At 55.5% G+C, this 25693-nt stretch overlaps 1 protein-coding gene across 1 annotated transcript in view; it reads left to right on the forward strand.

Moving 5' to 3' along the window:
* RBM19 (RNA binding motif protein 19) overlaps positions 1–25693 on the forward strand; it is a 68965-nt gene that overhangs the window by 37159 nt on the left and 6113 nt on the right. The window contains exons 22-24 of the mRNA XM_054844652.1: positions 7393–7498; positions 14641–14761; positions 21801–21914. Of these exons, the coding sequence (XP_054700627.1) occupies positions 7393–7498; positions 14641–14761; positions 21801–21892 (319 nt within the window). The 3' untranslated portion in view covers positions 21893–21914. The remainder of the gene's footprint in view (positions 1–7392; positions 7499–14640; positions 14762–21800; positions 21915–25693) is intronic.

A 25693-nucleotide genomic window follows, 5' to 3' on the forward strand; every position in this document is an offset into this window, starting at 1 on the left:
ACTTCCAGCTTTGCTGCTGCTTTTGCTGTGGGGCTTTTGCTTTCTCTCTCGTACCAAAGATGCTCACGTTCGTGTTGCACTGCCTTTTTTTTAAAATCCTGAGTCCCTCTGCTGCCTTTATGGATCGAAACATCATATGTCTGTGTGAGGTTGGTAGACAGCAGCTGTGGCTTTGCAGGTGGTGAGCTGTAAAAATGGGAGAGGTGCAGCTTTGCAAGGTCACCTGTATGGGAGAGCAGAGGCTGAGCAGGACCCTGGGGTCCCCACTTGGTTCCCCAGCATCGCTGCTGGCTGCTGAGCTCCTCAGCAGTAGCTCAAGGGCTGCAGTATCTCTTGATGCTTGCTCCTGCCTCATCAGGACCCTACGGTCATCACCGATCCCACGCCTCGGGGGCGTGCGTGACCTGTCCTGCCATCACCCAGCAGTGCCGGAGAGGGACAAGTGGGAATCGCCCATATCCAGCTGCAAACGCGTCTGAAGTCATGATCCCGTGTGAACTGAGGATACAGGCTTGAATAGCTCTGAAATCTTGTCGTGGTGAGGCTTCCCACAACTCCGACCCCAAGCAGACAGGGCTGTGCTTCTTTGAGGCACCCCACCGCATCCCCAGCATGACCGGCGGCTCCTGCCTGGAAACGCTCAGCGCCAAAAAAAGAGCAATTTGTGGTGAAACGCGGTGGCTGAGCTCAGACACGTGCTGTCGGTCGGTGCTTGGGCGGCCAGGAGGGGAGCCTGACTTCAGAGCTGCCGTAGGAGGCTCTTTGCAGCGTGGCCAGGTCTCCCCCGGAAAACTGACCTCGAGAAGGGGTCCATCGCTTGGAAGCAGCTGAGCTTGGAGAAGACAGCAACGCTTCTCCCGGCAGCACGAGGCTGGTACTGAAGAACAGGAATTGCATGAAGCAAAACCTGCTCTTGCTGCGGCAGCAGGTCAAGAGGCCTCCAAACAAAGATGATAAGATGATGCTCCTGGGCAAAGAGGAGAGGAAGCTGGAAAAACTTGATGGTCCATGTAGTAAAGAACAAAGCACGCCGGTGGCTGTCCTCCTCCTGTGCACCGCTGGCTTTTCGTAGGGGTTTTGAGGGTGATTTGATTATCCAACGGGACTGTCCGGTGCTGCGGGAACGAAGGATCAGCTTTGCGGTGGGGCCAGGGCAGGCAAGGACCCGCTTTTCTGCATCGCTTCATCCGCGCAGCCGTGGGCTGGGGGTCCCTGGGGCACCCGGTCTGCTGCAAGGTCCCTCCACCCGTCATCTCCTGCCCCCGCGGCTCCTCCGGAGATGGAGAGATGGAGGCAGCGGCAGTTTGCGCTTGGTTCAGCGTGTCAGGAGGCTTCGCTCCTGCCTTGCCCTCCTGCCCATTCGTTTGCTAATTTTCAGAGGTTACCGAGGAGACGTTATTGATGATGATGATGATGATAATGGTAATAGGGGAGATAGGTGGCAGATTAATTCCTGAACTCTCTAACAGGATTTAAGCTAACAAGAGAGGAGGGCTTTTTTCCTCCCTCTCTCCTTTCCCTTCCTCCTTTCAGATATTTCCTGTGCTGGGGATAACAACACCAAGGAGTGTTAAATTGGCTCTGAATGTCCACCCCTGGCTGTCCACATTCTTGTAACGATTTCATTAGCTTGAATTATCCACGTTATTTTCTTGTAATGGGATTAGCCGTACTGGAGTCAGCTGAAGTCCTGGAGCGGGAGGCGGGAGGGACCTTCCGCTGCGTATTTCATTAACTCTCTCATGCAGGGGGTGGAACTGGCCACGGCTCAGCCCAGGGGCAAAACCATTTGCCAGGGTCCCGCGTTCCTAAAGGAGGAAGAAAGAAAAAGGACTATTATTATTTTTCTTTTTTCCCCCCGCTATAATCAGCAAATCGGCGCAGAAGCAGAGACTGGCAGGGAGGTAATTTGTTGGGGGAGGGAAGGTCCTATTTGGGGGCGAGGGGGGGAAAAAATAATAAAATTAAGACGACCATTGCAAAGCGGTTGAGTGAATTCTGCTGGGCTGAAGTGCGGCTGCAGCCTGCTGCTGGGGAAGAGGTTGAGCAGCAAGGGAAGGGGAGGACTTCTGTCTCTCTTGGACTCGTCATCCCCTGCCCGGAGCCATTTCTGATGAGCGGTTACACTGCCTGGCTCGTTTGCCTGAGCTCTGTCCTAGGGCTGCCATCAGTCACAAGGCAGGATTTTGGCAGCGTCAGGGCTTGGGGATGAGAAGGCAGCGAGAGGAGGGGAGGGGATGGAGGAGGAGGCGGTGGCAGTAGATGGCAACCCATGAGAAGGTTGGCAACCTTGCTAGAGGTTTTCATGATCGGTTTTTAACGTGGTTATGGCTGGTTTGTTTTTCTTGAAGGGAGATAAACCGGAGAGAGGGGTTTAGGACTGGCCCATGCAGTGGGACATCTGTACGTATCTGGAGAGACCTAAGGGTGATTTTTTTGTTTGTTTTCCAAGAAGGTCTGCTCTTCCGGCAGTGGACAGCAGTTGGTCTTTCCAGCTATGTGCATGGATTTGCGGTGTCGGTTGTGCTCTCTCCTATAGAACTTGGCAACCAAAGAGTCCTTGATCAGCTCGTAGCTGAGGGCGCACCAAGATCAAACGTGATGAACACATCTTTTGTGTTTGGGTCTTGAAAATAATGGTCAGGGCTGGACAGGTCTTGGCCTGTCCCAGGGAGCTTGCAGTTGAAATGCTCTGAGGGGACATTTCCCAGCTGGAGTACTGTCCCACCTCGTCTGTAGGTACCTGTCCCATGAACGAGTGTGTGTGAAGGGCCATCGCAGCTGCCTGGGGCAGCGGTGGGGCTGGACTTAGACATTGGGAGCTGAGCGAGGTGATGAGAAACCTGATGAGAAACAAGAGGGGGTAGAGTCAGTGGCAGAAGATGGGGCTGGTACTCACGTGGCTGGAGATACTGGGGTGGATTTGGGGCTGTGCCTGCAGCAGGAGAGCGGTGGTGGAAGGGGAGGGAGCTGCAGGGTGGGAACTTGCGTGTCGTGCTGGTGAAGGAGGGAAGAGGGTTTCTGGAGACCACCTGTATCCCCGTCCCCCTCTGCCCTCCACCGCTTGGCCGTGTTGATGAAGGATACGCAAGCACCTTCTAGGAAACAGGCAAAGCCAAGTGAGCAGTATGTTGTCTACCGAGCTAGAGTGTGCTCTCTTTAATAGCAATATAATGTCCTATAATTAGCAGGCAAAGGACTTGTCTCCCAGCTGGCCTGTGCCAGAAGGATATAATTACAGTCCCAAGGAGTGATGTTCCTCTGACCTGCAGCCAGCTTGCAGCGTGCGTCTTACAGCATGGAGGAGAAATCTCCTTATCTTCCCTCTCTTCAGCCAGGGAAGGGAAGGGATGGCCACAGCACCACGGGAAGAGCTGCCAAAGCGTCGGGAGAGCGGCAGATACCCGGCAACGCCGTGTAGAAGTGCCAGATCCCACGTGGGTGGTAGGGAGGGGGTCTCGGGCAACGTTGTGTGTTTCTGCTGAGCTTGGGACTTGTCAAGGGAAAGGTTGTGGCTGTCTTTATTCCACAGCCGCGTGGATCGTTGCTCAGCCAGGACCAATATGGGCTTTTACTGATTTCCCCTCTGCCTTTGTAAATCTGGATCAGCACGAAACAAAGGTTCTCATTCAGGAAATATCTTAGTTGCAGCATTTGTTCGGGGCTGTCATCCCTTCCAGCCAGCGATGTGAAAACGTGCCAAGCCTGGGAGAGCGAGAGCAGGTGTGAGGACGGGTTCTGGCAGCCTGGCTGGCAAGCTGCCTGCGGCACGTGGGGAGGCCGGGAGAGCCACGTCCTGCAACCCCCCCGATGCCTGGCGTGCGCTCTGCCCTCCCCTCCGGGCCCTGACCCCCGCTGGGGATTTCGGAGGACTGCCATTCGGACATCGTTTTTCATGAATATATGGGGAAGGAAACCAGGAGGTGATGGAACAGCTGTGTGCATGGCAGCTTGCTGGGGGCTTTGCAAACCCACCGCCTCTGTGGCAAAGTTCTTGCTTTTGGCTTTTGCTCTCCCAAAATGCATGTGTATATTAATCATGAGCAGCTCCGTGAGGAAGTTTCGTACATAAGACATTTCTTTTTGCTGCAGACCTTGGCTGCACTCATTATGGATGAAATTGCAGCCTGGTACGGTGCCACCAAGAACGGTGGGGGTGCCTTGCCAGAAATCCAGCCCCGGGCCAGGCATGTGGGTCTGGCGGGACCAGGATTCACCAGCAAGGAGGTTACAGTTGTCTGCAAAGTTACGCCAGGCTGACTGTGGAAAAGTTGGTGTCTAAAGAAGGAAAGGGCTTTGCTCCCACAGCTGCAAAGTCCTTCAGCGCTCGTGCTGTGGCTGAGCCGTGGCACAGGGGCTCAGGAGCGCTCGGAGAAGATGTGGATGCCGGTGGGTACGAATCCAGAAACCGCTGAGGTTTCACACTCACGCTAACTCCGGGGACTTCCATGTAAACCGTCGTGCCTGGGGCGAGGAGCCTGGCACGGTGCTGTGCTCTGCGCCGGCAGTGCGGTTTGGTGCCAGCACTTTCTGATCTCCGTCCAGTTTGCTACGGAGAGAGGAGAGAGACTTCAGCTCCAAGAGGAACCCCCACCCCGGGGCACGTGCTGCGTTTTCGTGCCGTTTGCGCCCATCGGAGCTGTGTGCTGGAGGGGGAAGGAGGTGGCGGTGACGCTGGCTCTGAGCTGCTCTGAGCCCCCCCGCCTCCACAGCCATCCCCACCCTGGGGAATGTTGAAGGCGTGTTTGAAAGCAGCTCGGTGGGATCTTACAGGTGAGACGCAGTTTAGTGTATAAAAGCTGCTTTCTTCCTTCCCCTGTCATCTTGCTCAGATTTTACCCTGGTGATGTGCTGCATCCCTTTCCCTTCCACCATTCCCGCCCTGTGGCTTTGCCGGTGGCAGCCGTGGTGCGATCCGTGCGCACCCGTCCCGGAGCCCGGAGGCTGCGGCATTGATGCAGCCGTGGGAGGAACCGCGGCAGCACCTGGCTTCTCTGGGAACTGGGAGCCTGGCACTGCGGGGGGTAATTGGGTTCCCTCTGCCTCTCTCCCCCCAAATCCAGAGGAAATAATTGGAAAAGAGAGGTGTGAGTCTCTGCCTGGCGCTGGAGAGGAGAACATTAAAGGCCCGGGCTCTCCACTTCATTCGCAGCTCCCAGGATGGTAATTGCTGTGTTGTGGTTTCTAATTAGCACCACAGCGGGAGGGAGGGTGTTTTACTCCGCAGCCCCGTGGGCTCAGCCCTGTCTCTGCCGTGCCCCTCGGCTTTCCTCGCCTCGCCCCCCCCGCCCCCCCCTTTGCCTGTTCCCCTGCAGCTTCCTCCAACCGACCCGTCTCTCTGGGAGCCCTTGGTGGGCACCGCTGGCCTGCCTCCCCCCAGCCCTCTCCCCAGGGAGATGCCTGTGGCCAGCCCCGCTCCGGATCGGCTCCCCACCACCTCCGCACATCTCCCAGCATGGGCGGCTCGAGCTGGGGAGGAGGGAAGAGCCTGGTTCTCCTGTCTCTGCCCAGGCTCATGTGGACCAGCACGGGTTCCCCAGGTCCCCCAACCCTGGGGTCCGTAGCCGTCTTGCTCCTGCCAGGCACCTCCGGGCCCTTTCCTGCCCATCCTGCGCGTTGAGTCGGCATCAAAGGGAGACACGTGGTGTTTTAGTGCACAGAGCAGGTGTTGTCTGAGACCTCCCTTTTAGCAAATATTCTGCTTGTATTCCTTTAGCAAATACTCTGCTCCCCCCAGGCAATGCCCATGATGTTTTTCACAGGGCGATAGGTTGGAGCAAGCACTCCCCTGCCCATGCCACCCACCGGCTGTCTTTCCTAGCTAGACAGTCGTCTCTTTGGGCCAGGACCTCTCTCGTTACCTCTCCCGTTACCCCAACTGGGGCAGTCGAGATCCCGCAGGGATGCTGCAAGCGAGAGAAGCCGCCTGCAGAGCTCCCGGGACCCCCATCGCCCGCACCCCTTTGCAGGAGGACCCTCCTGCTGCTGGAAACCCCGCGACTCTCCTGCTGCTCCCGGAGCCGAGCATCCCCGCCAGCCAAGGCTGCTCCCTCGCCTCCTCTCGGGTTTGTTTGTTTGTTTGCGTAGCGCCAGCTCGAAAGGGGCAGGAGGGAGAGAGGGAGGGAAAGCGCCGAGGAGGAGACGTGCGGATTCATTTTGAGGCTTCATAATGGTACATTTACACACCACGTTGCCTAAGGAAATTGGGTAGATGAATGCCTGGTCATGCTGCCAGTGCACCGGGTTAACTCCCAGGATTTAGCTTATATCATTTCACGAGAGCGTTTATGGCCTTTACTGTGTTTATTCCCAGGTGCTCTTTGGCACTGCTGCATCCCAGGCTCCTTTTGTGTATGCGCACGTGTGTGTAGATTTTCAAATAAAATAACACATCTATTCAGACCCGGTCCACATTAAATATTTATTGCCTGCAGTTTGTGCATATGTGTGTGATAAATGGGCGCGAGGGGAGGGGAAGAAAAGGGGAAGCTGGAGCTCGGATGCAGAGGAAGCATCGGCTTTGTCTTGGAATTTCTCTGGGGGGGTGGCACTGCAGAGGGGTGTCCAGCAAGCGCTGCCTTTGGGTCTGTTTTCAGGCTTTTTGAACAAGGTCCAAAGCTGGTGGGACGGCTCTGTGCTTTGGTGCTCAAGTGACAAGTTCCTTCTCCGAGGATGGGCATGCTGTGACGAGGTTTCTGCTGGGCCGTGTCCGAGCGCGGATGCTGCCCGCCCTGTCCCACGTCCTCCAGCTAAACGTAAACCCCCTTTTGTCCCCCCCTCCTTCCTGACTTTCTGTCCCGTTGGCACTCAGAAACTTGTCTGAAACGTTGCTGGATCTGGGGGTTGTTGTGTGGGACTTGGGTCTGCTGGATTCACCTCTTTCCCTTTATACACTTAGCAAGCTTAAATACAACCAGTTTATTCTAGCTCATGAAAGAGGTCGGGTGGCTGGCGGCAGAATGGGAAATGCAGGTACCCAAGTGAAGTGTTAAAACGAGGAAATCCAGTCTTCGATGCCCAGCATCGACAGAGCAGAGGGATGACGTCTTTGCAAACACGATGCGCACAACAGGCTCTGGGATGGGGGAGGTTTTGGAAAGAGAGTAGCTCCCCGTGAGGCTGTGCTCTGGCTCGTGCCCCTATCCTGTGCACTCCAGCCCCTCTTCAAAGGTCAAATAAATGTTTCGGTGGTGGTGAGGAGCAGTCCTGCCTCCTGGTAACCTGGAGATGCTCTTTGTCCGCCCTGAACAGGGCATGGCATGCAGGCTGGGTCCTTGGGTTCTGCAGATCTTCTGAAGGGAGGAGAAGCACAGCAGTTCTACTAAAGAAGTTTTTTGCTTGGTTCTTCCCTCGATCTCACAGTGTCTTTGCTTTTCCCTCTCTAATTCACAGCACCTTTGGAGAGCTGAAGACCGTCCGGCTTCCCAAGAAAATGGCAGGAACGGGATCCCACCGGGGCTTTGGATTTGTGGATTTCCTCACCAAGCAGGATGCCAAGGTGAGATGTAGTCCTCCCCCTCTGGCACCCTCCCAGCCCGGTCTCAGAGCAGAAGGTGAGGAGGGGAGCCTGGAGGCTCTGTCCCGCTGAGGCTTAGCCCAGATTTGGGGCAGGCCGTTACTATTCACTGGCAAATCTGCACTGAGGCTAAAACCCCCATGTGGGCAACCACCACTGGAGGTTACGTGACAAAACCAGCAACCTATGCTGTACTGGGCAGAGATTTGGTGCAGCTGACACAATGGCTAAAAGTTCTTGTGAAGCAGAAGGACAGGAATTTGTCAGAAGCGAGGTGAGAAGCTGAAAGAGATGGTTTTGACCCAACATAATGCATCGGGAAACTTGACTATGTGTCCCACCTCCACCACTGCCTTGGCTTTAGGGGAGGTTTAGATACTGTGGTTCTTTGCTGCTTTGTAAACTGCATGAGGTCTCTGTTCATCAGTTCCTCCGTGTGTTTTGTGACCCCCACCCTGTGAGCAGCCTTACCCTGGTGTTTTTTCAGATAGCGAGCGTAACAGAGGAGCAGTAGTTGTGAATTGGTCAAAAGGATGGGCGAGCAGAGAGAAGGGTCTGTGTCTGCTTTGCCTTGCTGAACGCAAGAACAAAGATGTAATCCGGTCATTGTCTCGGTCCGAAGCAGGGAGCTCGCTGTGCTGGGCTGGCCAGGGATGCTTTCTCAGAGTGGTTCGCACTGGCTGTTTGACAGCGATATGGAAAATGTCAGCAGCAGGCAGCGGTGCCTGGGAAACGCCTTTCTCAGCACCAGGAACTGAGCTCCTGAGGCTCGCAGGTCAAAAGCACGTTTTGCTTTAACCAAAACGTGCAAAACCCATCGTTCCAATACCTTGACATTTTTGCAATCTGTATGCGCTTTATACTGCAAAATATTCCGTAGCGTTTTAAGCCGGGATAGATTGCTGTTCAAAATGTTCTACTTTATTATTTTTTTAAAAGCTTTCCTATATATTTAAGCTCCATACTTGCGGAAGAAACAAGGGGGTTGTAGCCTGTCTGATAGTATTCTGCTCTTACACTTTGCCAGAGGTGCAGAACAGGCTGGACCAGGCACGGTCCCACCTGTGCTGGGCAGAAGAGGGTCCTGAGCCCCGCTGTAAGCTGCTGCGTGGGCACTGCCAGCACCAGAGCAGTGCAGATTTCGGCCCCGCCGCTGGCTCCTGGCGATTTGAGCAGCATCTGGAAGAGGCAGAGTTGTGGGCACAGGCCAAGGGATGTTGTTGCTGCAGGGAAGGGACCACACGGCTCCACTGACTCCCTGAGACTCCAAATTCTCGAGCCTGTGAGCAGAGATGGAGGAGAGAGGAGGGGGAAGGAGAAGTAGCCTGTGTTTATGTTTTTAGACGGGATTCATTGATCCTGGATCACAAGGGACTATTAGATCATCCATTCCAGTCTGACCTCCCGTATAACGCAGTACGTGGAGTTTGTTAGTCCTGTATCGATCCTCATTCAAACTTCCTTCCGCTCAGCATTCGTCCTCCCCTTGGGGCCGGCTCGCTGGGCAGCGTGGGGTGCAGTGACCCCCCCAGGAGCGCGGTTCCCCTCCCTGCATGGTGAGCCGTGCCTGCGGCTCTGCTCAAACCCCGGCTCTGGGCAGCTTTGCTTTAACCTCTGCTTCACTCCAGAGTCGTTCAGGCTTTGTGCCTGGTTTTTGAATTAATCTTTTCCTAAGGAAACTTGAAGCATTTGATGGAAAGGTGGCGTACAGGGACCTGGCTGGTTCTTTACTGCTGCTCAGCCGCTGGTTTGGGGGCGAATGAGCCAGCACCCACTTTTCTGCTTGGTTTCTGGAGGAAACAGGGCACAGGCTCAGTGTCTGCCTCCCGTCCCTCTTCAGCCTCTTGGGGACCCGGTGGCCGATTCCAGCTGCATTGGACAAATAGAGATCTCAACGGTAGGAAACCCATCGAGCGCCGGCAGCCAGCCGGAGAGGAGAGAGCCGGGCAGGGCGCTTGCCTGGGGTGCTGCTCCCAAAGCTCGCAGAGGCCGCGGGAGGTGAGCATGCAGGGAGTGAGATGCCCTGCAGAAGATCGCTCAGGGCAGGGGGTTCTTCTTTTCCAGCAAAGCAGCTCTTCTTCCTCCTTCTTTTTCTTTTTTTTTTTTTTTTTTTTCCGCCCTCATCTCTTTGAGGGATTTAATTGTCTCACAAGTGGCACATCAAGTACACTCCATTGGCCGTCTGGAAAAGGATGCGCTGTGTATTGATGAATAGGATCCTGAATATTGTAAACACGGACATAATTGGCTTAGAGTTTATTGCTAAGTGAAATGAGAGGAGGGGAGTGGGCCTGGAGACCTCTGAGCTGAATAGCTGTGACTATCAATGACGTTTTTGCTGAGAGTGGTAATCTGGAAATCGCTTATAAGCATCTTATAAAACATGATGTTTTTGTAATAGTATAGTTAGGGTGGCTTTGTTGGGCATTTAAAGCCTGTGACCTCCCGTGTTTGTCTTTTTCTCTGAGCCATCGCAGCTGCTGTGGGAGTGTGCAGGGAGATTTTCCAGAGGCAGGACAGAGATGTGGGGGCTCCCCCTCCCAGCTCCCCGATGCTGTGTCTGCAGACCAGTCCCATCGGGCTGGGTTTCATCCCCTCGGCCTCCCCTGATGCTCTGCCACCCGCTCAAGGAGAGCCAACCCTGCCAAAAGGTGCTGTCGTGGGAGAGGGGCGAGCGCCCGAGCCGTGCTCATCAGGCAGCGGGTCGCCTTGCTGCAGGGGAGGTGACGTTCTGGCAGGGCACGGGATGCTGCTGGTGGTAGCATCTCCCCATCATCTGCTCGTCCTTCAGAGCCCCAGTCTCACGCCTGGCTTTCCCACGGTGATGTCTGCAGCTGGGGCTGTGTCTTGGGTCGTTTGACGGCTCCCAGGGTGATGGATGGACCTCGACTGGGAGTGTTACACCGCCATCAGATGAAATTAGCAGTCGTCTCTCTTCTGTGTCGCCAGCATTTAACAGATCACAGCACGCGCAAAGCCGGGAAACGGGTAGGAACCCACGTCAAAGACAGCAACAGGGGGGACAAAGTAATATTCACAAAGAGGGTTTGTATGCCTGCTGATCAAGTTTTTGGTTTTACATCTCTAGTGCCAGCTGACCACTAGCAGGGAGTGCATGGAAGGGGATGAGAAGGGGAACTGTGATCCGCTAGCAGTAACAGATTAACTCCGGTTAAGGAAGTATTAACTGTTTGACATGTTCCCTGTGCAGAATTGTTGTGGGATTGTTTTTATTTTTGAACTATTAACTGGAAGCCGAGTTTCTACTTTTCTCCCCTGTTGATATAAAAATACATCTGGTCTCCAAATAGAAATTGCCCATTTGGGAAAGACAGTCAACCCTTTAAAAATGCACGCGCAAGGAAGGAAAAATCCTTGTGTGCATCTGGCATCGCAGAGAGCATCCTCAATTGGGACTGGCTCTGCCGGGGAAGGGAGATACATCAATCTCCTAATGTTGTTGACCCTTTGTCCCTCTAATGACTCCAGCCCGGAGGCTCTTCGGCTTGAGTATTTAATAGGGCAAGGGGGAATCTATAGGCAGAGCAGCACTGTCCTCCAAATTAATACGGCATTTAGGGATGGAGCTGTAGCACTCAGGGGTGACGGATGCGATGGTCCGGTCTCTTGATCTCTGCTTTTCCACCGCCCCGGCGCAGCAGGCTCTGCTCCAAAGCAGCGTCTGTCTTGTCCTGGCAGCCCGGGCGTCATATGAGTTTATCGGCCACCCCTTAATTTTGAATTTCCCTTTCTGAATCCCACAAGCATTTTTAAGCTGCTGTTTCAGCCTCTCCCCTTCCTCTCTCCACTTTTTCTCCATCCACTGCCTGGGCTCTAGCCCAGCCCAAGCTGTACTCAGAGCTAGCGATGAAATCCTGCCGTACTGAGCCATGACGTTAAGCTCAAACCAAACTCTACAAAATCATACTCGGGAGGGTTCAGAAATGACATTTTTAAGCATACTCACATCCTGTTTTCTAGTGGGAGAAGTCCATAGGGTTTTCATGCAACCCCTAAAGCATTCTGAAAGCTAAAGAGACCTGCAAGGTTTGCCAGGGCTCTTCAGCTTTCGGTGTTACCTGGCAGTGGGTGTACTACCAAATGCAGCAGCTTTAATGAAATCCTTTTTTGGTGTTTAAGGATACTGAGCCGTGTGTGGCGGAAGCTCCTCTTTTCTTCAAGGTGTAAGACAATGCAAAGCCATCGTAATCAGAGGTCTTTTCCAGTGGGTCTCTTTCTCACATGAGTGGATATCACGCATCTCTTTATCCCTGGTTTGGATACAACAAATCTCTGGCCGTTCGATGCTTCGGTCTTCAAAGGTGTCCTGGGAAGGCAGACACTCAGGTGGAGGAGCCGTACCCTGAGAATAACTCCTGCCTCCAGCCTCACTTTCTTTGAAAGTCAGTCTGCTTGGCCTCATTTCATATTTTTCATGTAATTAAAATACAGTTTTTCCCTACCTATCTTTTCATTTGGAATAGCAGCAGTGGCAAATTTCCTCCTCTCGCTGGAAGATTTCCAGCAACGTGGATGTATGGGGATGGCATTTTTCCCCTTCATCCCTTTGTCTTTTAAATCATTGGTGGCTTCTCTTTTTTCTCCCCTGACAAAGTCTTAATTCCTCTCAAAGCAATGAAGCCGTAAGTTTTATTTTTTTACCTGGTTTTCAAAGGAAATGCCATTCAGGTTTTTCACCTGAAATTCATGGCTTCTCTTCTGCCGCCCCAGCTCCGGGAGCCTCTCTGGCAGATGGGGACGTGGGGAGCACAGGTCCCAGCATCGCCTTTTCCACGGGGGCTGGAGGAGCGGTGGGGGGCTGGGAGGGTCCCTGCGATCTCACCCCGGCATCCCAAACTTTGCTTCATCCTGGGTGCAAACCAGCTCATTGTGGGAGCGCGTTCGGCTGGGAAGGGCCGATGTCACCAGGCTGCTGGCAGATGTGTCTCTCCCAGCGGGTTTTTTCCACGCAACACAACTTGATGGCAGCATCCGCCTTCCCTCTTGCTCCGTGACCTTTCCCAGTGCTCCCCGCAGATCTAGGGCAGGATGCCTCATGCTGGACTGGGCTGAGCGGTTACGCGTGCCCGTCGGGGCATGGAAGCAATCCTGCAACGAGGAGGACGTGGCAGAGCAAGCTGCTTTGAGGATGAGAGCCCACCAAGCGCCGCGCTTTGCACCACGACCGTGGGCGTATTCGGCACCTCCGTGACCTGCTGCGGGGCGCAGCCGCTTTGCCGGAGTCGCATCCAGGCTTCCAACCTTCCTCTTCCTTGTGCTGCGGGAAGTGAGAAATTAAAAAGTATAAATTAACAAATGAGACCCTGCGATTAGAGCTGCAGTTGTTTGCCAGGCTTTGGAAATAGCTCTTTGTGCCAACGTAAACAGCCATCACAACTCCCTACTGCCACCTCCCCCCGAGTGTTTATTTAAGCCAACACATTGCTCTGCTAATTGGATACCATTCCAAGTGAAAATAGGCCTTTAAAACAACAGCAGCGGCAAATAAAAACAGCTGTAACTGCAAAAGCACCAGCCAGGCTTGCAGCCCCTCGGAGGGGAACGCGCCCCCCGAAAAGGAGGCACGCTGCCCTGCGGGGGTCAGCCCTGGGAGCTGGCGAAGGTGCGGAGGAGGAGATAGAGCTGGTGCTCCTCCTTTCTCTTTTTTACGTTGAATGAGAATTATATGAGTGAAAGGGAGTCAGAAGGAGGGGGAAGCGCAGGTTACCGAGGGCCGGTCACTGGAAATGGGGTTTGGTTTGAGGTTCGCAGCCCGGCGGCGGCTCAGGTGGTGTCGCGTCTGCCAAGGAGCGGTCGTGGGCGGCCAAAGCCTCTTGCGGGCAGAGCCCCCCTGCGCCGAGACGGGACGTGTGGGCACAACCGCAGTGGTTCAGAGTCACCGTTTAGCGAACGGCTCGGAGGAGAGGTGTGGGCTTCTCCAGGACAACTCAGGTGCTGTTTTGGGGGCCTCCAGATGGGAGGACACGTCCCGGGGGGACAGCGGGATGTGTTTCTGTGGTCCTATAGCTGCCGTATTCGTTCCGGGGGTGCAAGTTTGCAGAGTTTATAACCTGACTTAATCCCAGCCTTAGCTGGGGTTTTTAAAAGAGCATTTCGGGCTCCTTGTCTTGACCCCTGTGCCCAGCCACGTGTCTCACTGCTGTGGAGCACTTTGTGGGCCCCTGGGGATGAAAGTATTTGACTGGCATCTTGGTGTATTTGCATTATGGGCCCAGTCCTGCTCAGTCCTGAATTTCCTTGAAAGTCTGTGGGAAATAAAGACAAAGTCGACCTTCCCTGGATCGAGTCGCCGTCTCCTGAGTGTCTCTGCCGCTTGCCTGCGGGCACAGAAAGCCGTCTGAGCTACCGTGCTGGCCAGCACGCTTGTATTCAACATCAGCAAGAGATGATAGCTGTACGCATGTTATTAAGCAGGACCTAACAACAAGGAAACCTCTGGATTTCTATAACGTAGCAAACCACCGTAGGTAAAAAGAGAAGAGGGCTCCTGCATTGGCTTCTGGCTGCCACATTTGCTGCCACCATGGCCAACAAATGGTTGGTGAGAGGAAGGCAGCTTTCCTCAGCGAGCTTGTGCTTCTTCAGCGTTGTTGCCCCTGAGCAGAAAGCAATGTCTCTACTCATGTTTGAGTGCCAGCAGAGAACAGAGTGGGCGGAGAGTCGCGAGGTTGCTCTGCCCCTGCTAACCCAGCGCTGCTGCGCTGCCCGTGAGGGTCCTGGTTTGCATTTGACCCATCTAGTGCTGCCCAAAATCTCGACAGCCTTTCCAGGCTCAGGTGTGGTCCCAGGGTGATGCGAGGCTGCCGACAACCTTGAGCCGCTGGCTGTGCTGGATTTCAGCCTGCTCCCTAGCGAGCAGCAGCAGCCTGCAGGAGCGGCCATGGGTATTTGCTCTGCTGCAAGTACGTACAAGATAAATGATCGAGTCAAAGCCACTGATGGAGATGAATCCTGCCCCATCAGAGCAAAGTGCTCCAAGTAGGATGCTCTCTGGGGGCCTTTTAGATTCAGGGCAGAGGGAGGGACATCTTTGCTTTTCCTCATGTGAGCCTGTTTTTATTTTCTCCCTTATTATTTTTTTTTTTCCCCTCTTAATTCTGCAGAAAGCGTTCAACGCCCTGTGCCACAGCACGCATTTGTACGGCCGGAGGCTGGTCTTGGAGTGGGCAGACACGGAGGAAACGGTGGAGGCCCTGAGACGGAAAACGGCGGACCATTTCCACGGTAACGTAGCAGCATCCTTCTGGCCTGTCGCTACAGCCCTGGCTGGCACCGTCCCATCTGGCACACGCTGCCGGTCCACGCCAGCCCTTTCCCTGCTGCTGCTGGCTTGCCGGAGCTGGCAGGTAGTTGCTGGAGCCTGACTATGCAAGCGCAGGGGGAAGCAGGAGGCATCCAGGCCAGGGCTTTGTCTGACAGCTCTCTGTCTGCACGTGAGCCAGTTAACTCTCCGTGTGCCGGCACAACCGAGGCACCTCAATGTCACCTGCAATGCTTTTGCTCCATCTACCCGCGCCCGAGGGTGCTCCGTAGCTGGGGAAGGGCTCTCTGCACGCTGCACGCAGGTTAAAAAGGACAAATAATTTGGCCATCGGTTGAGATGTGGAGAGGGCTGTTTGGATCAGGTTCCTGAGAATGACAGCTCCGCAGATAACAGCACTGCAGGCTCCTATTGACAGCCATCGACAGGCACAAATGCATTGCTTGGCAAATATTTATGTAGGACGGGCTCCCCTGGGCTGGAGGGCTAAGCTGGAGATCAATGCTCTTCCTCCCGCATCCCCTCCCAACCTCCCCTCTGTCACGCACGTGCCCATCGCCTGAGGGGTTGGCATAAGCAGTTCTGGGGCTGCACGTCGCAATCCTCGGCGATGGAAGAACAGCAAGCCTTATTTCATGAAATAGCGTGCACCGCGCTGATTGTTACAGGCTGGGGAAGCTGCGGTTTGGCGGTGGAAGGGCTGAGGGTGGGTGTGGAGCAACGGGGGATGTGATGGGATCCACGGGCTGATCTCCAGCGTGGTGCGAAAAAGGAGACAGAAAGGAGCACAGGGGTGTGTAGGTCCGTGGGGCAGCCTGGGCGTAGCGCTGTGCTGCGGGGGGCGGGTGTGAGGCAGCAGGGAGGACAGGCGCTGCTGGGCACGGACCCAGCGCTGGAGGGGACGCACGTCCTGCTTGATCACAGTAATGCGAGTCTGCACCCGGGTGGAGAAGGCAGCGGGTGCGATGTTTCATGCATCCCATTTTATATTCGGGATCTTCTTTCTCCTGTTCTACTCTGCTCAGTCTAGGGGTTAAAAATAGTCTTGGCTTTACGGTAGCTGCAGACTTGTAGCAGATGCTGGCTGCTGTCCGCGAGCTCTGTCGCTTCCCTGTTTCTCCCAGGCTCAGCTTGCTCCCCAATTTCTGTCCGCGTTTGCTCCAACCCGCTTGTCCAGGGTCTTCCTCACCAAGCTGGGGGCTCTGGGAGGACGACGGAAGAGCATTTTCACGTCCCACGAGGGATGCAGCCCTGAAGCTGCGGTGGCTCCAGGGGGTTGGCCGAAAAACAGGAGCGAGGTTATTGCTCCCCATCTTTGGGGACTTGAAAGTGTGATCGAAGGCGGTAGTGTCATCGCTGGTTGCTGCGCTCCAGCCCATCTCGAGGGGAGAGAAATAACATCGAGTGACTTCAGCCCTGTCTGGTGCACACGCGCGTCCTCTGCTGCAGAGCCGCCGGTAGCTAATCCCGTGGCGGAGCGGGATCTGCCAGGAGTGGGTCTCCGTAACACGGCACGCCAGCGGGCACCGGGAGCTGGCTGGTGCCTGGCACCAGGTCTCAGCCTCTCCGCACTGCAGCGGCGGGGTGGGATTTTAGTTCTTTGGGAAATGTCCTCTCCTGATTTCGAGGCAGGCTTGCCACAGGGTTTCTGGTGCCCAGCGTCCCCGAGGAGGGGAGGGAGCCGTGCCCTGTCCCTTTTGCTGTGGGTGCGCAGAAAGCGACAGTGGTAGCGATAAAGAGGGAAAAACAGCAGCTGCCGCTCTGCCTTCAGCCCCCCGGGGATGCTCCTTTGCGCTTCCTGCCTGGCGTAGCTGGAGGCTGAAGTTCCCACATGGAGTGGGGATGGAGAGGACAGAGAGCACGCACAGCATCGCCGCCCTGCTTTGAATCCTCCCTGCCCCTTCAGCCTGCCGAACAGCTGGGCTGAGACCGTGCAGCTCATTTCACTGATGATGCAAACTGGATTCTGTAGACCAGAAACCAGGCTCCCTTTTTACTACCGATGCCCATTTTCCCCCGCTTTCCTCCTCTCCCCACAGGTGCAGGAGCAGCTCAGGCATCCCTGCGCTGTTCATGGATGTCCCCGTGAGTTTTCTGTCCCGCCTTACTGTGGGTGACTTGCGCGGGTCTTCCCACGGCTTTGTGGTCAGCTCCCTCTGGTGACCTTCTTTGCAGGATTGAGCATTGCCATCCCATGGGAGAGGCTTCTTCCTTTTAGTTTTCTTTCTCTTAAAGTCTTCCGTGATCCCTTTGGATCTGGAGACCTCCAACACCACAAGCCACCCATGCTGTTTGGAGAGGCTGGTCTTGCTCTCGCGGCATCGCACGTTTGTATCGAGCCGTGTCGGCGGCGCTGTGCCATCGGTACGGGGTGACATGTGGCCTCTGCTGCTCCTGGCCCTTTTCCTGGTTATCCCACAGACATAAAAGCAACCAGGGAGCGTGCGGAGGACTTTGCACGTACCAGAAGAGGTGAAAGTGTTAAAGGAGGACAAAGGACTGAGACTGCCCATCTCACGGCGCTTTCAGACACATTTCTCTCAAGTTTTATTCAATCGGAATTTAATTTTTTTTTCATAGAATTCATTCATAGAATGATTAATAGAATCATTCTATGATTCTGTTTTGAAAAGCTCCTTCTTTTTCTTCTTCCATTTCCTCTTTTGTATGCAGTTTTTGGTTTGCTTTGGGCGCGACGGTGATGCACAGATGTTTCCACAGTTAGCACGCGGTGGATCTGTGTGCAGGAGAGGCTGCAGAGTGCTAACAGGGGGTGAGAAGATTGCCACAAGGCCTTGGGGGGGCGGTCATCACCCACCTCCCGTGGCACAACACGGTCACCCGCGCTCCCCTGGGTTTGACGGCGCGTTTGACTTGAGCAGTGAGCTCATCCTGCTGCCATCACAGCAGATTTCTGCATCTCCAGCTTTGAAAGAGCCACCGTCATCTTTCAGGCTGGTGTCTTGAGTGCCAGAACCCCTCACCCAGCGGCTCCGGTGTCAGCCCCATCGTTTTTGTCTTAGCAAGGAAATACTTTGTAAAATCTAGACCTGGGCTGCGAGAGACACGTCCTGCCGCTGACTTCTCTCTGCTACAATTAGGCGCCTTATTTCTAGACACCGTTTATAGAGATTTGGCTTCCAGTTCCCAGGTCTCACTCTGCTGTTATTTGTTAGGTTAAAGAGAGGTCTGGTCTCCTAAATCTTTTCTCCGTGCAGGCGTTTGTCATGGCAATCAAGCCACTTCTGAGCCATCTTTTCAATAGGTCTAATAGATGCAATAAAATGGAATAGGCTTCCTTCCCATTTTGTGTAGTTTTCAGGTCATTCTTCATGGCTTGTTCTGAGTCTTTGTAATGTTCCAGGAGAAAGTGAAGATCCCAGCAGTGGTCACTGGCTGCCAGAGATGATTTCAGTAATGCTGTCAGGAGTGAAACCACAGCCCAGCCCTGCACCCTGCGCTTGCTCTCCTGCCTCTGAGCAGTCTGTAAGAGGTTTAAGTCTTTTTGCCCATTTCTGGGTGTACCTTCTCTTCGTCCTGGGGCAGCAGGGTCTCATATTAGGAAAAAAACCCCACTTTCTTTGAGTTTTAATTGCACCCCACCATGCATTATTAATCTGTGGGACCTGCTGCTGCAAGGTGGCTGGAGAGCCCTTATCTAGTTACTTATCGTGGTAAGGAGAAGCCACGGAACGGTTGGCCAATGGTTGGCCTTGGGGGCTCTAATCCAACCCACGATGTGGAGCAGGGTCATGGCAAACACTGTGTCCTGCCACCAGCAGCATCTTGGCCCTCGTTTGGGAGGGGGATCTTCCCTTTGGAAAACGGGGATCGTGGACGTCTTCAAAACCAGCAGGGAGAATACTTTGGCTCCATCGAAAGAGAGACGAAGGGATCCGAATGCCCTGCAGCTGAATTTGCCAGCCCTGGGGCGAGGGGCAGATCTGAATCCGTGCCCTGCGCAGGACAGAGCGGTCTGAGATCTCATCCAGAGCCCCGGCGCAGACCTGCGCGTCTCCTGCGTCCCGGCGATCACGTACCTGCAGCCCACGAGAGGTCCGTGAACACCTCCATCCCCCTTTTCTTCCCTCGCCTGCCCGGCACGGGGGCAACAGTCACCGATGCGGCTCCACGCCGACAAACCTCGCTGGGGGAAGATTTGCGAGCAAGGCGGCGATACCCTCAGCGCGCGCGCGCGCTCCCTCTCTCCCGGGAGCTCGCGGTCCGTGCAGGGAAGGTACTTGCTCCCAATCCAGCTAAATTACTATTGACTTGTGTTCTCTGCGCTTCACAAACATTGCACTCAGCCGTCACCAGCGGGGCTGGCGGTATCCTGCCAGGGCTAACTTGGGAAGCCAGCTGTGCCGGGCCGTTTTTTCCTGCTCTTTCCCATCGATCAAAGAATTAAATTGACAGATGGGGAATTTTGCGCGAGACGCGGGAAGGGGAAGGAATGACTTGTGGGTTGGGTTTTTTTTTTTATAGGAAGGATGGGGTAAAAAGAAGGGATGCGGAGACTGCGGGGCGGGTGAATGAGAGAGATTGTGTGAGGAGGGGGTCTGCCTTGTATTTCAGTTGTGAGAGCGTTTCCAGCGAGGGCCCCGGTCTCGGCAGAGGGCTGTGGGTGGGTGTAAAGCCCCACTGCAGCTCACTGCTGAGTATTTGCAGTTGTTTGCTGCAGCAGAGGGTTTGCAGGGGAAGGCATGCTCTGCTCAGGACCCGATCCTTGTGCCCTCCCCGGCGGGGTGGGAAGAGTCTTCCCCATCCCTGTCCCCATCGCCTTTCCCGGGTTTGCTTCTCCCTTGGCCACAGACCCCCAAACTGTTCCTTTTACCTCTCGGTTGCTTTACTGACCCACCACGCTCACCCTCACCTCCCAGCCTTTTGGGCTCTATTTTTTTCCTCATTCCTTCTTTTTCTTTCTTGAGATTTTTTTTTTTTTTTTTTTTTAGAGAGCATCTGTAACTAATGCGAACACATGCCGTAGCCGGAGAGTAAAACCCTGCAGGATTAGCGTGGCATCCGCAACCCTGCCACGTTCTAATCCCGTGGTAATCCCCCTCTCGGCCCACCCCCGCTGGCTTTGGCTATTGTTTAAAGGAAGCAAATGGGATCGTTAGCGGGCAAACCTTAACCAGCTTGGAGCGGCAGAACGGAAGTTGAACCAATTCGCTTCCCCACCCTCCTGGTTGGGTGTTCCCCCCCCCCCATTCCTCCTTGTTAAGTGGATGTGGGGATGCTCCTGGTGCTCCCCAGCAGTGCCGTGGCTGAGCCGGTGAATCTGGAGTCCCCGGTGGGGGCCGTTTGCCCCGCCAGCCCCCTGCCCGTGCCACGGCAGGGTCCCCCGGGTGCACCGCGCTGCTTAGGGATGCTCCCTTAGCACCCAGCGCCCCGCAGCCAGCATCCCACCTCCAGCATCCCCTCCACCGTGCAACCCCCCTCGTCACCTCCGTGCAGGCTCTCTGCAAGGGGCACGTTGGGGTGGTGGGGAGGGGGTGGCAGGTGGGGGACGTGCTCTTCCCTGCTGCGGATTTGGGAGCTGAGACCGCTTTTGGTGCTATTCCCGAGCCCCAAGCGCGAGGCTGGCCGGGAGGGCAGAGTAAACGGGAGGGATAACCGCCAAGCTGGCACCTTGCTCCGGCGTGGGTCGTCCCTTCTGCCTTCGGAGGATTGAAGCGGGAAGAGCTGCTGGAGGGTCCCGGGGTGGCACCTTGCAGCCCCCCTCGGCTCCCCCGAGCTGGGCAGGGTGGGCACTGGGAGGGGAGCGGGGGCTGCCGGCACCCCCGTCCCCCTGCCCGTCCCCGCAGCCCCTGGTGGGGAGGGAGGCGGGTTCTGGCGCTCTGTCAAGGAATTAATTGAAAAATAAAATCATTAGATGGGAACTCCAGAAATGCAAAATTGTTGGGAGTTGGGGGGGGAGGCGGAGGGGGGGATGTGAGCTTTTGTCAGGTTAATTTCTTCTGTATTGATGTTTTGTGACATTTACTTGTTGTTTATCTCCCGCAGCAGCTGTAATACTAAAAGAAAATGCACAGCTTGTTCCATTTATTTATTTTACACCTTTTCTTTAGTCCTATGGTATGTTTGTTTGTTTGAGAAACCCAGCGAGGCTTTTGATGTCTGAAAGCAGGATTTAAACAGCTGTTCTCCATGTGTGGCTCGCAAGCGAGAGCCGCTGGCTGGGGAGCGAGCAGGGGGAGAGGGGGGCTGCGCCACGGCTCCTGCCGGGAGGGCACTTCGTGCCCGGCAGAGAGGAGGCAGCACCGACGGCGGCCTCAGCACAGGGACCGAATGTCTCTGTCACCCCCGGCCCCGGGTGGTGATGCGGGGTTGGGATGCTCGCTCGCATGCTGGCACCCCCCCGGGGGTTTCTCACCCTCCCGTAGGCTGTAGCATCCACGAGGAGGGATGGGCGCGCGGTGCTGCGCCCCACGGCGGTTTTGGGAGGGTGACGATGCTGGGGGGTCACAGGACAGCGCTGTTGGCGTGGGGCAGGAGAAGTGAAGCAGGGACATCCCTGCGCGGCTGTCAGGGCAGAGCCAGCCTCTTGCCCTCACCCGCTGCCAGCGGAGGTGGGAGATGCGGGCAGGGCCAGGCGGCGACCTTACGTCTCAGCAAGGACGTTGGTGGGTCTGTGTCCTGCCAAGAGCCTTCTTCAACCAAGGCTGGTGTCTAGGTTGGTCTTGCGACTGCTCTTGGACAGGGGATGGGTGAATTGGGGTCAGTGGGAAGGATCGGCATTGCTGGGGTTGTTTGCTTCCAGCAAAGCCTGTGAAGCAAAGCACGGTGGTAGGTACGGAGTCACACCTCCGGCTGTGGCGTCCTGCCGGGCATGCCTGGTGAGGAGATGTGAGTGGTAGTTGAGGGGCTTTACCAGGAGGGGGATGAGGGGGGCTGGAGGGAGCAGGAGATGAGCTGGAGGCAGTTGCGCGTGGGCCCGGGTTGTAATCTTTGCTTTTTTCTTCTCCCACATCCCCTTCGCTGTCGCCTGGGCCTGGACAGACTCCCCAAAGAAGAGAAAACGATCAGAGGTTTTGAATGAAATCCTGGAGCATCTGGAAGAGGAGGAGAGCAACAAAGACGAGGCCATCTAGCAGCTGCCTGGCATCTGGTGAGGTGGGTACCAGGGCCGTGGTGGGCACAGCTGGCCCCAAGGGTCAAAATGCCTTGGGCTACCGCAGGGACGGCAGCGCCAGGAGGAGGAGAAGGTGGCATTGAAAGGCTCAGCAGCCTCCGAGCTGGGGTTCCACCCGCTGCCTCTCCTCCCTGTCACCCCGCAGGCTTGTAGCCGTGGTCTCGTGCCCAGATTTAGGCTCGGTTTAGGCTCCGCATCAAAGTGAGTGCATGCACTGCTTGCGTTTCTCTGTGCTCCCCAGCGTGTTTGCTTTCCTACAAGGGAAGCCAGCAGAATTGCTGTTGCAGCAGAAATCGCTGTTGAGTTGCGAATTGGCCCTCTCTGTGGTTGGGGAAGAACAGATGGGCTGCCAAAAAAAAAAAAAAAAAAAAAGCGACTGTTTGGAAACCAACCTGCAGCTGCCACCGCAAAACAGATAGTTTGGCGCAGGCCTTTTCCCTGCTAGCACCCGCAGTCTCCGCGGCCTCGCTCCCTCCAAGGGCACCGTGCACCTCAAGGTCCAGTTCCTGAGTCCTGCCCGGCATCGCTCCTCCCTGGCACGTGTCGTCTTGGAGTAGCGTCTCGGGGTTGGAGAGTGCAGGCTGGCAGGGGCTGGTTGGCAGGAGGGAGCCGGGATTAAATAGCTCCCTGTGGTCAAACACCGTGCAGTTCAGCCAGCCCCCACCTCCTTTCGAGACCTCCTGGCAAACCCTGTGCAGGTTCAAGAGAGGTGAGACAGGCTCATGGATCTCCTTTGCGTGTTCGTGGCCGCGGTGGAAACCCCAGATTGCCGGTAGGAAGCCTGTTTGCCAGCCACAGCATCCGGAGAAAGTGCAATAAACACACAGGGAGGCTCCTAGGTCCCTTTGAACCCCACTCTGCCCCCCTTTTCCACCCACGGAGGGACTCGCTGCCCACCTCCACGGTGATGAAACCCCATCCTGTGCCGAGAAACTCGGAGAGACCGGTGCGTTGTGCCAGCGCGCTGCCCGTGGGGAGGTGGCTCAGGGTGATGGGGGTGGCAAATCCTTCGTGCTGGGGAGAAAGTCCCTGCGGCGCTTTCTCCAGCAAGGCTGTATTTGCTCAACACCTCCAAGGGAATGATTTTGACACACTCTGGCTCCCATTTTTACAGCCACAGAAATGATGCCGGTTCCTAAATCTCCTCCAAGTGGCCTAGGGGCCCCTTGGTTTTTGGGGTGCTGCTAGTGCTGTGCGATGCGTGCATCCAAAGTGTCCCCGAGCCCACCGTGCCGGGGGGAAGCCGGGGCTGTCCCCTGTGTATCAGCACCGGGAAGCCGCCCCGCGCTTGCTGGCGTGTGTTTGTGTGCACGATGCACATTACTGCTGGAGAGGCTGTTTTCCTCTCGGCAATATCTGCCTATTGCTGCGAGGCGGTACCCAATACACCTAGCAGTGGGATGCTCATAACCTTACTTATTACCGGACTTTTGTTCAACCCACAACACCGCTGGCCGCCTGAATAGCGAGCGCATCTGGGCCTGCAGCCGACCAATAACCCTGCTAATACGACTGCCTTCCCGGGCTGCTGCGAGCGCCGGGCACGAGCGCAGCGCCGGGGCCCTGCTGGTGAAAGGGAAGGTGCTTACGTGACCGCAGGAATAATCCGTGTTGGGTTAAATAACTGCCTGCTCCATGCAGTGCGTCTGCAGCAAGGGCCGGGGCCTTGAGATGACATTTGTTCCCTTGGAGCAGCTCTGATTTAAGGATGCCTCCAGGTGTATGTGCTCTTAACACCTTCTCCAGCAGCCAGTCCGAGGATGGAGCTGGAGATGGGGTTGGAGCTGGAGCTGGGGAGGGATGGAGCTGGGAGGGATGGAGCTGGAGATGGGGACAGAGCTGGGGAGGGATGGAGCTGGAGATGGGGATGGAGCTGGGGAGGGATGGAGCTGGAGATGGGGATGGAGCTGGGAAGGATGGAGCTGGAGATGGGGACAGAGCTGGGGAGGGACGGAGCTGGAGCTGGGATGGAGCTGGGGAGGGATGTAGCGGCACAGGAGGGGCAGGGCAGGCAGCGTTGCTCAGAGCTCAGGCGAGCCCCATGCTTTCAGATGCATCCCATCCCAGCTCCTCTGCAACCGGTCCTCCCATGGCGCCTGGGGCTCAGCACCGGTGGGCTCGAGGCTCACCAGCTCCCCGGCTCTTCGTGCAGTCCCCGGGGAGGAGGCTGAGCGCTGCTGCTCAGCGCCCTGAGCTGTAACACCCCGTGCCGGTCCCCCAACCCACGGCGCAGCCCAGGAGCCCTGCTGCTGCCTCCGCGCGGCCTCCCGGCCCCCAACACTGGACTTTGCTGCCTTTGGGACCTGGGGCTGCTGGCTCAGGGGACAGACCCCCAAAATTCAGGGGTGCACCCTTGGGACCCCTGCAGGGCTGTGGTGTAAAACACTCGTCTGCCGTGCGCTCAGTGGGTAAACTGAGGCACAGGTGTCAGAGCAGCGCCGTCAAAGGGGGTCAGCCAAAATGCTGATGAGCTCGCCAGGGAGGGGGGAAATCTCTTTTTTTTTTTTTCCCCCCATCCCCTCTCCCTCCGCTGCTCCCCCCCTGCCTTTACTGTCTGCGCTGGCACGGGGGGTGGCAGCAGCGGGACCTGTCAGTGGTCCCGGGGTGTCTCCGCGCGGCGGGGGATCACCGCGGGGAAACGGGGCTTCGGCATCCCGGGGGTGAAGGACCAACCGGCAGCGCTCAACGCGGCCGAGAGCCGGCACGGAGGAGCCGGGCAGGATCCCTTCCAGGCACATGCATCACCCGGCACATGATTTAAGCGAAGCTTTGCGGGGTTGCAGGTTGGGGTTGGATTTTCCTGGGGGTTTTTTTCCTGTTCCACACCCCCCCGCCCCTTCATTGTCTTTTGTGGCGGGGCAGGTTTCTTGCTGAGCGTCTCTGAGGTCTGCAGCAGCGACGAAAAGGATTAGCGCAAGCAGAGCATGTAGGCTTTAGAGAACAGAGCAGAGTTTGGTTTCAACATCTAATTCAATTTGTTCTGCCGAGATTGAAATATGAAATGGTTGCCAGTCAAACGTTCAAAGGGGGAGGAGGGAGGAAAGAAGAGAGGGAGCCTTCTCAAATTTAAATTTTAATGAAAATTAATTTAACCCTTTGATATGTTTTAAAACGTGTTATTTCCCTGTCTGGAAACAGGCTAGAAAACATTCATGAGGGGTTGGTTTTTTTTTTTCCCCCCCGCACCTTCAAACACAATGAAGATTTTCTTTTCCCTTAATGATACTTATCTTGTTGAGCAGTTTGACATTGGTTAATTTTTCAGGCAATTTGGTATCAAGGAAATCTGTTTGATGTGTGCGGGGGGGGCTGTGTATGTGTATACAGATATATATGCCCGTACATTAATTATGAAAGTGCTGATCGCAGCTCTGGAGAACAGTTTGAGTTAATTCCTACTCCGCAAGCAAAGACTTGACTTCTTTGTTACGTATTGAGAATCCCACATACTGCACCCCTAAAATTACAGCGGGTTTAACGTGAATTTTCTGAAAACGAGCATAAACCTGCTAATTACCCTGAATTAAAATGAATACCTAAGTAGGTCTGCAGGAAATTTATCACTCCCCACTGCCTTATTTTTTTTTTTCCAATCCGAAACAATCCTAATGATAAAATAATGCAAACTCTCTTAACCATCCACGGAGTTAAACCCAGGAAATAGTCTCCCACCAGTCCTTAACCCCAGCGGTACTTCTGCAGCTGAACACCATCGCAATACGCTGATTTTGTTGGGGAGTGATAGCAGTAGCAATTATTC

Source organism: Grus americana, chromosome 16, assembly GCF_028858705.1.
Source record: "Grus americana isolate bGruAme1 chromosome 16, bGruAme1.mat, whole genome shotgun sequence".
NCBI lineage: Eukaryota > Metazoa > Chordata > Aves > Gruiformes > Gruidae > Grus > Grus americana.